The 14,932-nt window shown below is 38.2% G+C and overlaps 2 protein-coding genes across 2 annotated transcripts; both read right to left on the bottom strand.

Annotated features, from left to right (window-relative positions):
• Positions 1-332: 332 nt before the first annotated feature.
• On the bottom strand, positions 333-12,105 carry LOC137625366 (DNA repair protein complementing XP-C cells homolog). The gene is made up of 9 exons (XM_068356227.1): positions 11,969-12,105; positions 10,311-11,196; positions 8,721-9,653; positions 8,256-8,363; positions 7,454-7,587; positions 6,007-6,232; positions 4,633-4,801; positions 4,205-4,359; positions 333-1,746 (listed from the first exon to the last, which is right to left on the bottom strand). The coding sequence occupies exons 2-9, from the start codon at positions 11,187-11,189 to the stop codon at positions 826-828; spliced, it is 3,525 nt and encodes a 1,174-aa protein (XP_068212328.1). The 5' UTR covers positions 11,190-11,196; positions 11,969-12,105; the 3' UTR covers positions 333-825.
• Positions 12,106-14,035: 1,930 nt separating this feature from the next.
• Positions 14,036-14,449, bottom strand: LOC137625548 (protein FAM200C-like). Its single transcript, XM_068356457.1, has one exon. It carries the CDS (start codon positions 14,447-14,449, stop codon positions 14,036-14,038), a length of 414 nt encoding a protein of 137 aa, XP_068212558.1.
• Positions 14,450-14,932: the final 483 nt, after the last annotated feature.

Genomic DNA, 14,932 nt, shown 5'->3' with positions numbered 1-14,932 from the left:
CCTAGAAGAGCTGATTACCATAGTTAAAGAGTCTCTTCTACCCTTACCAAGAGGAAAGTAGCCACTGAAAAATTACAGTACAATAATTAGCCCATTGAGCAAAGAAGAATTGATTGATAATCTCAGTGTTGTCAGGTGTATGAGGAGAGGCAAGAATGTGTATAGAATAGGCTAGAATATAGTGTATTTGGTGTATGTGTAGGCAAAGAAAAAATGAGCCATAACAGCATACCACACATAAACAAACCCTAAAAGAATACTTCTTTGGAATAAATTAATTCCATTTCAATTGATCTTACATCATGCATTTTCAATGTACAGTAATACACACATTAGAAAAGGGATTTCTTTTATTTTTTTTTTTTTTAAATAAAATGAAAATCATACTATTGTAAAGTGTATCAAAATGACAGGTACGTGAGTTAACCCTGAAGTAATGTTGCATTTCATTGTAATGTGGATTTGAGTATTCATTTAAAAAATAAAAAAGATCAAAATGTCAAATAGATCAGTTGTGAATACGGAAACTGTCCTTCACATGGAAATAATTTTAAATAACATCTCAAATAAATAAATCTTTTGTTCATTTCACTTACTTAAAAATGCTTAAGGGAAATTTCTATTTTTTCAAACAAAATCATGATCAAGTGAATCAAATTCACAGGTATGTGAGTGTCTCCTGAAATGAAGAATTCCACTGTGATGTTGATTTAAGTATTCCTTTTAAAAAGGTCAATTGTCCATAAAAATATCCCTCACACCGAAATAATTTTAAATAAAATCTCAAAAAATAAAGCTTTTAACCATTCCACTTATTCGAAAAACTCAATCGCTATCGCTCAGATTCAAATCCTTCGGCACAGCTTTCAAAGGGTTGAAAGTCTTATCCTCCAGATCACTTTCATCAAGGCTGATGTCCCCTTCACCTTCGTCACTCTCCTCGTACTTGACGGCCTTCTGTTTCGCCGACCGCCGCGGCACCCTTCTCGGCGCCACGTCTGAGACGTCCATCGCGCACGCTTCGGGAGTCGTCGAGCGACTACTTCCCGCCGATATGATTTCCTCGTCGAGATCGGATCCCGACTCTTCTCCTTTGACTTTCTTACGCTGCTGTTTTTTCTTGAAAGCCTTGAAATGAGGACTGTTCAGCACAGTGCTTAACGAAGACTCGAACTTCGAGCACGAGGGTTTGGAGTCGTCTTCGCACTCGCTGTCGTCGCTCAGGTTGGGAGCCGCGTTCGCAGACTTTGTCCCCCACTTTAAAATGGCTCTAATTTTCTCCTTCTTTTCTTCTTCGTCCGTTTCGTCCGAACTGTCGCCGAGACAGCTTTCGGTCACGTTGGCACGTTGCAAAAGTTTGTCTATTTCTTTTTCCGACTTCGCTTTGCGAGAATTGGTCGACTTCATCGTGCTCCTCCTGCTGGCCTTGGCCATATCCACGACGTTTGACGTTAGGTCGATGTCGAGGTTCCTCGAACGCTGCGGCAAGAGCGACGGCCTTTCGGCATCGATGTCTGCCTGAGTGACTTTGGCTTTCTTTTGTTCGTTAGCTTTGCCTTTCTTAACACCCTTCTTCTCTTCCTTCTCACTCTTGTCTTCCTCGGCTTCCTCTTCGAGCACTTCGTAGCTGCCGTAATTCTCCCGAACGCGTTCCCTAACCATCATGCCGTGGATGAGTTTCTTCCAGTTGTTGTATATTCTCTTCTCCCGTTTCTCCTCCGCACGTTTGGCTTGTTCGACTTGGTCCTGCAATGATAGAAATGAGTAAATCTGCAGTCGATGATTAACTTTGGGAGTCTGGTTTTATGAAGAGACTCGGATATCTTATAGTGAAACTTTATAAGTAAAAACTATCTTAAAAGTACAATCATTTAAGACATCTTATCCACAGGTAAGTCGTTCTAAAAGATGGCTACGCGCCAAACTGAACTTTGCTGTTCATCTTACATTCAACTTGAAAAATTCAGTAGTTTTAATAGAAGATTGTGTAAATATAAGGGGTAAAATTAACCTCCTCCTTGGCCATTTGAACCACTGACTGTTGAACGAGCGGGCGAGTAGTGTATCCGCACAGCTCTCGATATAAAAAAAGGAGGAACCAGCTATTATTAGTATTATCATTATCACTTGCTAAGCTACAAGGCTTGTTGGAAAAGCTAGGATGCTATAAGCCCAAGGGCTCCAACAGGGAAAATAGCTCAGTGCAGAAAGGAAATAAATAAACTACAAGAGAAGTAGATAAGAATTAAAATAAAATATTTTATGAACAGTAACAACAATAAAATAAATCTATCACATATAAACTACAAAAACTTTAAGACACAAGAGAAAGAGAAATAGGATTGAATACTGAGCCCGAGTGTACCCTCAAGCAGGAGAACTCTACCCAAAGACAGTGGAAGACCATGGTACAGAGGCTATGGCACTACCCAAGACTAGCAAATAATGGTTTAATTTTGGAGTGTCCTTCTCCTAGAAGAGCTGCTTAACACACAAATAAAGATCTGGAAACATTGTTAACTGTACAGGAAAAAGTGAACCACATACTGTACATAACTACAGACAGGGCAGGTATTACATGGGGAAAAACTTTCTTTGGGAAATAAAGACCAATAATTATTATCATTACAAGCTAAGCTACAACCCTAGTTGGAAAAGAAGGATACTACAAGCCCACGGGGTCCAACAGGGAAAATATCCCAGTGAGGATAGAATAGGGAAATAAATGAACTACTTGAGAATTAATGAATAATGAATATAAAATAATGAATATAAAATATGGGGTCTTTTGACTGGCCAGACAGTACTACATTGGATCCTCCTCTCTGGTTACGGTTCATTTTCCCTTTGCCTACATACACACTGAATAGTCTGGCATATTCTTTACATATTCTCCTCTATCCTCATACACCTGACAACACAGATTACCAAACAATTCTTCATCACCCAAGGGGTTACTGCACTGTAATTGTTCAGTGCCACTTTCCTCTTGGTAAGGGTAGAAGAGACTCTTTAGCTATGGTAAGCAGCTCTTCTAGGAGAAGGACACTCCAAAATCAAACCACTGTTCTCTAGTCTTGGGTAGTGCCATAGCCTCTGTACCATGGCCTTTCACTGTCTTGGGTTAGAGTTCTCTTGCTTGAGGGTACACTCGAGCACTCTCTCCTATCTTATTTCTCTTCCTCTTGTTTTGTTAAAGTTTTTATAGTTTATATAGGAGATATTTATTGTTGTTACTCTTCTTAGAATATTTTATTTTCCTTTTTTTCCTTTCCGCACTGAGCTATTTTCCCTGTTGGAGCCCCTGGGCTTATAGCATACTGCTTTTCCAACTAGGGTTGTAGCTTAGTAATTAATAATAATAATAATAATAATAATTAAAATAGACTGTCATATATAAACGATGAAGAGAGAATCAGGTAAATCTGTTCAAGATAAAAACATTCAAAGCAAGTTTGAACTTCTGGAGTTCCACATAATCACAGGAATGAGGTAATTAGGGGTACCACAGGAGTTAGAAAACTATCAGATAAGATCCAAGAAAGTAGACTGAGGTGGTATGGTCATGTGACATTGGGAGGAGAATGATGGAAATGGAGGTACAGGGAAGGAGAGGGAGACCAAAGCGAAGGTGGATGGACTGTATCAAGGATGACCTTCGATCAAAGGGATTGACCGGTGATGAAGTGTGGGACAGAGGTAGATGGAGAACACAGGCCAGAAACATTGACCCCACATAGAAGTGGGAAAAGAAGAAGAAGAAGAAGAAGAAGAAGAAGAAGAAGAAGAAGAAGAAGAAGAAAGTAGACTGAGGTGGTATGGTCATGTCATGAGAAGAGATGAACAGTATATTGGGAGGAGAGTGATGGAAATGGAGGTACGGGGAACGAGAAGGAGAGGGAGACTAAAGCGAAGGTGGATGGACTGTATCAAGGATGACCTTCAATCAAAGGGATTAACCGGTGATGTAGTGTGGGACAGAGGTAGATGGAGAACGCTGGCCAGAAAAATCGACCCCACATAAAAGTGGGAAAAGATGCAGACAAAGAAGAAGAAGAAGGCTGGTATCTGTATGCAGAAAAGTACCATTCTATGGGAAATAAAAACAAAAATATTAATTATGATAAGCGGGTTTGTGTTTACGGCACTCGCTATTCCAAAACTGATGCTAAAAAGTATCAGAAAGTGATTCTATAATTCTTACCTGATTCCATGCATCGAGCAAGACGTCCTTGTACTCTTCGCACACCACGAAACCTTCGTATACCGGGTGCGACCAGCCGGAGTGAAAGTCAAACCCAGTTATCGCACTAGCACAATCGATGTTCAGCTTTTTGGCTATGCGGTTCAGTCCGGCAACTGGAATGTTGGGCAGGAATTAGAAATAAGAAATATATTCATAAAAGTATCATAATTTGAAGCATGTCATAAATTCCATATCGGAACGTTACAATATAAAACCTCAAACAAAAGACAGAACAGAATCTTAAAAATGTATCATTTGAAAACATTAATTAAAGCCACAATATTAAAGCTGAGGTTGTCAGAAAACACCAATAAAAAATAAACTACAGCAACAAAAAAACCTTAAACCCATTGGACGTTTAAAAACGCAGACTAGCACGAACTTACTTGGTATGTGTACGCATCCTTTGGGCAGCATACTCGGCTTAAACAACTCGACGTTTCCGTACTCGTTGCGGGGCACCTTCCCCCCCACGGCCACAGGTGGCTCGTAATCCTCGACTTGCCAAGGCCCAAACACCTCTAGCGGTCTGTCCTTGATCACTTGGCACGTTTCCTAAAAATAGAATCCCAATGATAACTGACGATTTTTATTATTATTATTATTATTATTATTATTATTATTATTATTATTATTATTATCATTATTTACTAATTAACCCTAGTTGTAAAAGCAGGATACTATAAGCCCAGGGGCCCCAACAGGGAAAATAGCTCGGTGAGGAAAGGAAACAAAAAAAATAAAATATTTTAAGAAGAGCAACAACATTAAAATAAATATCTTGTATATTTACTATAAAAACTTGAACAAAATAAGAGGAAGACAATTAAGATATAATAGGGCGCCAGAGTGCACCCTCAAGCAAGAGAACTCTAACCTAAGATAGTGGAAGACCACAGTACAGAGGCTATGGCACTACCCAAGATTAGAGAACAATGGTTTGATTTTGAAGTGTCCTTCTCCTATAAGAGCTGCTCACCATAGCTAGAGAGACTCTTCTACCCTTACAAGGAGGAAAATGGCCACTGAACAATTACAGTGCAGTAAGAAGAATTGTTTGATAATCTCAGTGTTGTCAGGTATATGAGGCAGAGGAAAATATATAAAGAATAGGCCAGACTATTCGGTATGTGTGTGTGTAGGCAAAAGGAAAATGAACCGTAACCAGAGAGAAGGATCCAATATCCTACTGTCTAAGCTAAAACCATAGTTGGAAAAGCAGGATACTACAAGCCCAAGGATTCCAACCAAAGACATACGTTCTTCTAGATTAGCACCCAGATATAGCTGAGGTAGACCTATGGGCTCCCGCAAACCCCCAATCCCAAGTTCAAAAGGACGGTAAGGTACATGTAGCAAATACTTTCCAAAACAAGTCTTAATCTCCGGCAATTCTACTGAGATGAACACAACAACTACTTAAGGTTGCCGTGGCCCGATTGGTAACGTCTCTGCCTGGTGTTTGCCAGTCGGGGGTTCGAGTCCCGCTCAGACTCGTTAGTGCCATTAATGTCTGCAACCTTACCGTCTTTGTGAGCCAAGGTTGGGGGATTTAGGGGAGCCTATAGGTCTATCTGCTGAGTCATCAGCAGCCACTGCCTGGCCCTCCCTGGTCCTAGCTTGGGGGGAAAAGAGGCTTGGGCGCTGATCATATATGGTCAGTCTCTAGGGCATTGTGATTGCTAGGGCAATGTCACTGTCCCTTGCCTCGGCCATTCATGCCCGACCTTTAAACCTTAAGCATGATAAAAAAAACCTACCCGATCCCACTTAGGTCGAGCCTTCACGACCTTGTACGGCTCCTCGTCCACCCGCACGGTCTTGGCCTCCTTCATCCAGATGTCCCGGGAATGCAGGGTGTAAATGCTCGAGCGAGGGTAGACAGGCTCCCCTTTGATGTATCCGACCGGTGTTTCGTCCGGGGGATAAATCGCTTCGAATTTCAGGAGGTGCCGCTGTAGGGCGTATAGCGGATGGTTTTTATATCTGAAAGAATATTCAGTAATTATAATAATTGCATTTACTGAATGGTTTTTATTTGAACAGAAAGTTTTGGTAATTATATTATTTATAAAACAGTATAATATAAAAATGAAAACATAATCTCTTGAGAGGTTTAAACATCACAAAGAAATTATTCTATAAATTGAAATATATGAAGGACCTTTGACAAACACATACGAATTATTAAATTTTACAAATTCACATATTTTTCTTCTCTCGAGAGGTATAAACTTCACCAAGAAATTACTTTAACAAATATAAAAATCTGTAGGATTTATGAAGAAGTATTACATTTTCAAAATTCGAGATTAATATTCGAATAATGGTGAAATTATACAGTATGTAAACAGCAATAACACAACTTTAAGACTACTGTATAGTACTCTTCTAGTGATCAATGCAATTCAAAATGGTTAGGATTAAACACAGAACTATGAGCTGTTTTTCGTGTTCCCTGAAAACATACTTATCTCACCAATACTTAAAAAGTAGGAATATTGTATAAGCAAATTGCTTCCATACACAAAACACAAAATTCCGAGTTGTATGCCCAGATGAAAATTCCCCAAGCGAGTAAGATGCTTCATCTCGCTGTTTGAATAGAATTTCTCAACTCAAGAGTTACAGCAGTACTTATACAGAGCCCATTATAGGACAAGTGTTTATTATTAATATTATTACTAGCTAAGCTACAACCCTAGTTGGAAAAGCAGGATGCCATAAGCCCAAAGACTCCAACAGGGACAATCGCACAGTGAAGAAAAGAAATAAGGAAATAAATGAAACATTTTAATAAGAACAGAAACATTAAAATAAATCTTTCATATATAAACTATAAAATACAAGAGGAAGAGAAATAGAATAGTGTGCCCAAATTTACCCTCAAGCAAGAGAACTCTACCCCAAGACTGGAAGACCATGGTACAGAGGCTATGGCACTACCCAAGACTAGAGAACAATGGTTTGATTTTGGAGTGTCCTCCTAGAAGAGCTGTTTACCATAGCTAGTCTCTCTTCTACCCTTACCAAACACCTCCTCTTTAACTCACACGGATGGTAAGTTTGCAGACACAAGAAGAGACTATCAAGCTTGAGCGGGCCACCACAACTCTTAATTAGCATAAGAAATTTATTTATAATATCAATGACATGTACCTTTGAACCGAAAACATAAGGAACATCGATATAACAGACGATACCTACTCTCCGATAGATTTTGGCATGGGCTGTTCCCTCAGAGTTTGGTCCATCTCCGCCTCCTCTTCTTCATCCAGCCGAGTCTTCCTCCCTCTGAATCCGCGGATGCTCTTCTGCCACCACTTGCTGTCGAAGCGCAGCTGTCAGCAAATAAAAACCAGATCGTTAGTCTCGCTCTTTGAAGCGATTTAATATAAGCTTTCAGAAACATTTTCTTGTGTCGTCTGTTAACCTGAATGATCATTAGTATAAAAAGGTTCTACAGTAATGTATAAAAATGTGTGTGTGCGTGGCCGTTGCAAAGCCACGACCACCCAAAACAATATACCCAGCTACTGGCATTCTGTCGTTTATCAGACATAAGCACCCACCCCATTGATAGGAGGCTGATGGCTAACGACAGAACCCAATACTCGGACACGAGTGGGCGCCGACGACGACGATAAAAATGTCCTGCATGAAGATGTAATCCCCTACATAATAGGAATAATATGAGTTTTAAGAATCATTTTCTTGTGTTGTCTGTTCATCCAATCGATCATGAGGTATAAAAAAGTTCCTAAAACATAAGAAGGTCCTAGCGCAAGAAGAGGACATTTGAGCAAGTGTCTGGCTATACATATCGATACATTTTTCTAGTCACGCTGAGCTCTCCCCGTCCCTCGGGAAGCAGGGAGACTGAGTAGTCATAACCTAATGAGAAGGGGCTGCGAATGTGCATATCTAAATATTTAGTCGTCATTTCTGACTGGTAGCGTCAACTAGTATAGCATTAAAAAAACAATACATTAAAGAAAGGTATCTTTACCTTATTCTCACTGGACAGCCAACTCGAAATGTATCGCCTCGTAACATCCTTGACGGTCAGGTCGCTGTTAAAGGCTGTGATGTACCCTGAGGTGGAAGGTGTTCGTGCCTTGAAAAGAAAATGATTAATAATCACGCGTTACGTCGAGTGTATATGACACTGCGTATCGAGTTCTCTCATTTTATGATCTTTCTGGTTACGCAAACTGTTGGTCTATGATTGAAAATGCCCAGAAAATAATATTAAATATTAATAAATATTGTTTCTTGAAGTATGAGCCATAATCAAGAACACGGTTTAAGATCTTTATGAAAAATCAATAAATATTATACTGTAACAGAATCTTTATTCTATAAAACAATATATGATATCAAGATTACGGTGTGCCCAGTTACCTGAGAGAGAGAGAGAGAGAGAGAGAGAGAGAGAGAGAGAGAGAGAGAGAGAGTCAGTATTGTTCCTTACCTCAATTTCAAGTATACAATGAATCTTGGCTTTCGTTACATCGATACACATCCATTTCTCTTCTTCCTCGACATAAATTTCGGCCCATTCTACCAAACCCTCCGCTTTCCTACGGCCGCCATCTTTCTCCTTCTTATCATTCAGCTTCCTCTTCTTGGAATCCTGGACGCCATCGCTGGAATTTTTCCTCTTGGAGCTGCTCGATGCCTTGGGCCCTTTCTTGATTTTGCTTCTGGCAGGGTCGAAATCGCTGTCGCTTTCCTCCGTGGAGCTCGCCGGTCTCTTGACGTTTGGCGATTTAATAGCAGTACTTTTCTTCCCCTTCTTTGGTTTTTCATTTGGATCCGAAGAATCGGATGATAACATCTTCCTGTTGTTTTTCACTTTATATATTTCAGGTTTTACCTCGACTTCTGTATCGACAGTCGCCGTACAAGAGGATTCGCCGACGCTAGGTTCGATGGCTTTCTTCTCTTCTTTGATTCGCTTCAGCAAAGCGCCGGCGCTAGGCTTCCAACTCATCGGCTGGAGCGACAGAACGAGTCGAACGTTCATCCCTAAGGATCGTGCGATCACGACGAACATCAGGACCAACTCTCTATTCGTGAGGGCAACTTTTCTCCCGAACCTTTTGATCAACATGACCTCCAGCGGAATATCCCAGTAGCCCTTCTCCAGATCTTCGTCGACCAGCTTTATCTTGCGGGAGAACCACTGGACAAACTTTTCCAGGTACGACATGTCGAGCCTCTTAGGGGGGTAGGCATTCTTCTCCGTTATGATGGAGAGAGCCGAGCCCATCAGGTTCTCGGAATTCAGCGTCTTGTTCACGAACTGCCCGTGAGCCAGCAGGCAGAGGACGTGAGCCTTGTGCATATTCTCGTACACCTCTTTGATGGAGCGATTGACGTGACGACGTAGGTATTCCTCGATCTGGAAAAGAATGCAATCAATCAATTGGTAAAGCCTCGGATACTTGAAGGCGGGTTTACAAAGTCAAGCGGTTCGACAGACAAGCGCTTGAAGCGATGCTTGAATGAGTGGACAGGAAGCTGTTCACAAACAAACACAAACACAAACAGGGACAAAAACAAAGCATCCAACTTCGTTGGCGAAAGTAATTAATATGGAATTATGAAAGATGATATCTGTAAATGCACAAATTGATTTATTTTACTTGAGGTTTTGTATAGAATATTTACAACCAAAAAAAATAATACTGTATGTATCAAAGTATACAGATATGGTGTTACCTATAAGAATGTAATGCAGAAATAGATTTTTGTTATGAAATATAAAAATCTTCTAAAATCTACGATACTAATAAGACAATATCTTTTAGATTTAGCAACAAACTTCTAAAATCTACAATACTAAAAGGGCAATATTTATTTGATTTAGCAACAAGCTTCTAAAAGCTACATTACTAATAGGGCAATATCTTTTTTATTTAGCAACAAGCTTCTAAAATCTACAATACTAATAGGGCAAAATCTTTTTTTAAATTAGCAACAAGCTTCCAATGCCTCAAACACCACTATGGTAAGAATCATGAGTTGACCTTTTTACTAAACACAAATATAAACCTACCATCTCTTCCTCAGTCCTTCTTTTCTTCCTCTTCTTCATACCCCACACCAAATCCGGCGCATCTAGCTCGATCTTCACCGACTCCTTCTTCGAGAGTTTCGTGTCCATCGAATCGTTCAGTAGGGCTTCCAGCTCGTCTATCTCGCTCGTGTTGTCCACCTCCTCCCAGTCACTGGCGTCTGAATCCGAGACATCTCCTTTACCTTTCTTTTTCCCCTTGGATGTAACAGCCGCCTTTTTGCCTCGGTCGGCCGTTTTCTTCCTGCCGCTCTCTTGTTTCGAAGCCTTTAATTCCTTGCTCGAGCTCCTGCCGTCACCAGGAGGACTTTTATCTTTGCTTGGTCTCCCTCTCGGCTTTCCATGGGCACTGTTCTTTCCCTTGGGAATAACCGAATTACCTTCGAAAATCATGCTTTCGATTTTGGAGAAATCGTTTTCTTCGATATCATCTTTCCTTTTACGTTTATTCGCTGCTGGAGTGTCTTCACTCTTCACCTTTTTCACTTCTTTGGCGACAATCCCTTCTTTTTTCGTCTTACCAATCTCTTTCTCATACTTTTGTTTTGGTAATTTCTTCATATCTTCTTTCTGCTTAGGACTAGCCTTCTCAATGGAGGGATCTGGAACTTTCGGACCATTTTTCAAAACTTTATCAAAACTTTTCGAAGAGTTATTCCCTTTCACGTGATCTGACTTCGAATCGGCTTCTTTGATACGCGTTTTGGTTACCTTCACGTCTGACGACTTTCTCTTACTCTCCGAGCTTTTACTTTCAGGCTTTTTAACTTTATCTACGCTTTCTTTCACTGGGCCTTTGCTTGTCTGTGACGAGGAACGAATATTCCTCGAGGAGGTCCTTCTGATGCCGTCGGCGGCCATGTTGATCCTGAAAGAAAATATGCAGTTATTTCTCTTCTTGTTTAGTTAAAATCTTTATAGTTTACATAGGAAATATTTATTCTAATATTGTTACTGTTTTAAAAATAATTAATTTTTCCTTGTTTTCCCTGTTGGGGACCCTGGGCTTGTAGCATCCTGTTTTTCCAACTGGGGTTTAAGCTTAGCAAGTAATAAGGAAAATATATATATATATATATATATATATATATATATATATATATATATATATATATATATATATATATACATCGCAACAAAGCAGGTAAACTGAATACCCAGTTCCCATTTGTGATTTCAGTGAAGTTTTAACGGCTGATTAAAATTCATCAAGGTAGTGGTAGCAGTATGTATGATAGCGGCCACCTGCATGTATTAATACGGCAGTGTATGGGGGTTCGCAGGTGGGGCGAGGGGTTAGCAACCCCTTGGGTAAGGAAACGACTTGTAGGTTAGGTTAAAGGGGAAAGGTTAATGTTAGTTGATTTTAATTTTTAATTTTAACTGGCCGCTGATATACAAAGGCTCCCCTAACCTACCCTAAGCTAACATACCCCAAGGCACAGCAAATCATAATTTTAATTAATCCTCCAGTTAATTATAATTAATAAACCCTTAAATATATAGATATTAAAACAATCTTACAATATATACAATATATAACACAGTAAACATCAAACGTAATTTTCTCGTATTTATATCGACACCGGACACTGGAATATATATTATCTAGGTCAAATCACAATCATATACTCGTTTACCTTCGTTTAAAAGCTTCTTTTAGGGTTGTAGATTATATTAAAACACTTCACAACACATCACATGAAATGTCAGACTGTGAATTTCCCTCGTTAATACATGAAATGTTTCATAACGTTGCCTTGAACGATGCCATTGATGTGCTGAAGAGCGCGAAATCTTCGTTCATATATATTATTTACCTAACGGAAAACAGCTCGCTAAGACTCTTTTGTTATAAATTAATTATATATTAGTAATCAATCTTCTTTAATGATTAATATAGAATTATTAGATGTATAATTAACATATTTATTATGATACATATAAATCAAAACAGTATTTTAATAGAAATACAGGAATAGAGGGTTCAGTAAATAGACGCTTTAGTCTGTTAGCTATATGAACGCGGCCAAGCCCTTGCATAACAATAATAATAGTGTTTAGTTTAAGATTTGAGTTCAATGTTTAGAACGGCTCCTCAATTAATCCTACAATTTGTAATTTTATTATAAATAACACATTATTATTACTTGTTTCATTATATAATATATATAATAATAGTTTTTCTTTTTTATTATCACCATTATAATCTTTTATTATTATAGAATTCCTTGATGTAGTCAATAAAACCAATTTTATTGTTATAAACTTTCTTTTCTTCATAAAAAACTTTATAGTTTTAAAGCATTTTAGTTCTTTAGTAATTCATTAAGTATTTTTGGATAATATTCATCAAAATTATATATTTCTATTATTACAAATAACACATTATTATTACTCGTTTCATTATATAATATATATAATAACAGCTTTTCTTTTATATTATCAGCATTATAATCTTATATTATTGTAGAATTCCTTGATTTATTCAATAAAACCAATATTATTGTGTTATAAACTTTCTTTTCTTCATAAAAAAAACTTAATAGTTTTAAAGCATTTTAGTTCTTTAGTAATTCATTAAGTATTTTTGGATAATATTCATCAAAATTATCTATTTCTAACGTCAGTAACATTTTGATTTGGTAAGAAACAAAACTAATTTTGAAAATCAATATAGGCCTATTACATTTATTTCCAATATATTTCTATAAGAATATATACATCGTATATGGAATTAAACTGGTCTATAGCTTCTGCAGAGTTGCATACTGTGCTAAAAAGCGGCATACTGTAGACACTTATGTCTACAGTGCCTCACTTAAGGTATACTGAAGACACTATCCCCTGCTTCTCAATATTCCTAAGCCAGTGACCCCAACAGTTGTGACGCCATAGTAAATAATTAAACCTAATTATGTCCCTAATAAAGTTTTAGTATTATATTCTCCAGCTAGTGCTCTCAGTGCAATTTACATAGCGTACTGTAAGCATTTACAGTATTCATTCACCTGCTTGCTGCAGTAACTTTATATGAATATACTTTACTCCATTTATTTTTTCTTTTATTAAATATTCTAATATAACCTAATATGAAAAACTGAAAAAACGGAGGTAATATTTCAAAATTTTTCCCCGGGAAATATTTGAGGAAAACAGATTAAGAACGGGGAATTATTTCCATAGCTTCCTGGAAATCCAGTTTCCTGGAAAACCATTTCCAGGTTTACCTTAGGGAAATCATTTCCAGAAAATCCCTGCTGGAATAACATTAAGAAAAGGTCAGAATATAAAACAAAGTTGAAAAAAGAGAATGAAAATGGAATAATGAAAGATTTTAAAAAGAGAAATTAAAGAATAAAATTTTAAAAAAGACAAAAAAAAAAAAAAAAAAAAAAGTCCTGTACAGAGTAGGACTCCCCTGCTGTATAGGACCCCTTAAAGCAGTGGTTCCCAACCTTTTTCAGCTTGTTACCCAATTTAGCATGCCACATTAAGCATGTTACCCCTTTCACAAAATGTTGTCAACATATATATATATATATATATATATATATATATATATATATATATATATATATATATATATATATATATATATATGTATATATATATATGGCTATACTAAAACACTAGAGATAATTTCTTTTATTTATTGTATTAGTACATTTTGCATCTCTAATGACTTACCAAAGATGTCAAGAGCATCAGTGAGATGGTTGGAGTTGCATATTTGAAGCTAGTTGAGGAATTCTTGGTTTCGTGGTTGAAAGTGCCAGCCTGGCATCGTTTGCAACATTCAAGCGAGTCCTCTTTTTTGTTTCCATCCCCAGCACAGTTGAGAACCCCTTCTCGCACAGATACGTTGTTGAGAATGATACCAACAACTTCAAGGCTCTCTTGGACAGAGTTGTCGAGTCGGCTAGTCGTGAAATCCAAAAGGAATCTGCATTTTGGTTTTGGAATTCGATTTTCAAGGCTTCATTGGCTCGCATTGTGATCCACTCCTCCTTTGCAGGGAAATCATCATCATGAATGGCCTCATCAGGTACAGAGAAGGGATGAATGATCCACTGAAGACTGGCTGTTTCTTGGTCACTCTCTGGAAAGTAGTGATGCATGCTTGTTTCAAGCCCCTTCAAATGGTCGCTCATCTCTTTGTTGATGGTCTGTAGAAGAGATCCAGTCTCATGACTATTCTCCTCAATAAACTGGTCTAGGGTGGGGAACTGGGCGATCACTCCTTTCTCCAAGCGCCGAATCCAGAGTCTCAGTTTCGCCAGAAATGCAGCCACAGTGTGACGAGCATCAATGACAGTCGTGTTTCGGCCCTGGAGCTACAGATTATCACTGTTCAGCTCCGCAAATATGTCAGCCAAGTAACAAAGTCGAGCAAGCCACTCCTTATCAGTGAACTTGGTAGCAAAAGGAGATCCTTTTTGTTCCAGAAATTCCTGAAGCATACTTGTGAAAATACTTTTCGGTTACCACACACTTAGCTATATATTTTTTCTTTTCTAATACTGTATATTAGTTTTTGAGATTGTTATTTGGTTTAGATTTGTTACTTACTTATAATAGGTTTACTTTACAACTTAAAATAC

This window comes from Palaemon carinicauda, chromosome 32 (genome assembly GCF_036898095.1).
Source record: "Palaemon carinicauda isolate YSFRI2023 chromosome 32, ASM3689809v2, whole genome shotgun sequence".
In the NCBI taxonomy this organism is placed as follows: domain Eukaryota; kingdom Metazoa; phylum Arthropoda; class Malacostraca; order Decapoda; family Palaemonidae; genus Palaemon; species Palaemon carinicauda.
This window is presented reverse-complemented; position numbering and strand designations above follow the sequence as displayed.

What these genes read in the sequence shown, in the direction of transcription:
- LOC137625548 (XM_068356457.1), bottom strand. Translation starts at nt 14,449, where the DNA reads ATGCATCACTACTTTCCAGAGAGTGACCAAGAAACAGCCAGTCTTCAG.
- LOC137625366 (XM_068356227.1), bottom strand. Translation starts at nt 11,189, where the DNA reads ATGGCCGCCGACGGCATCAGAAGGACCTCCTCGAGGAATATTCGTTCC. An exon ending in GAAGGACTGAGGAAGAGATG is followed by an intron (nt 9,654 to 10,310) that starts GTAGGTTTATAT and finishes ATTCTTTTCCAG; the next exon opens with ATCGAGGAATACCTACGTCG. An exon ending in AGGATGCGTACACATACCAA is followed by an intron (nt 4,360 to 4,632) that starts GTAAGTTCGTGC and finishes CCAACATTCCAG; the next exon opens with TTGCCGGACTGAACCGCATA.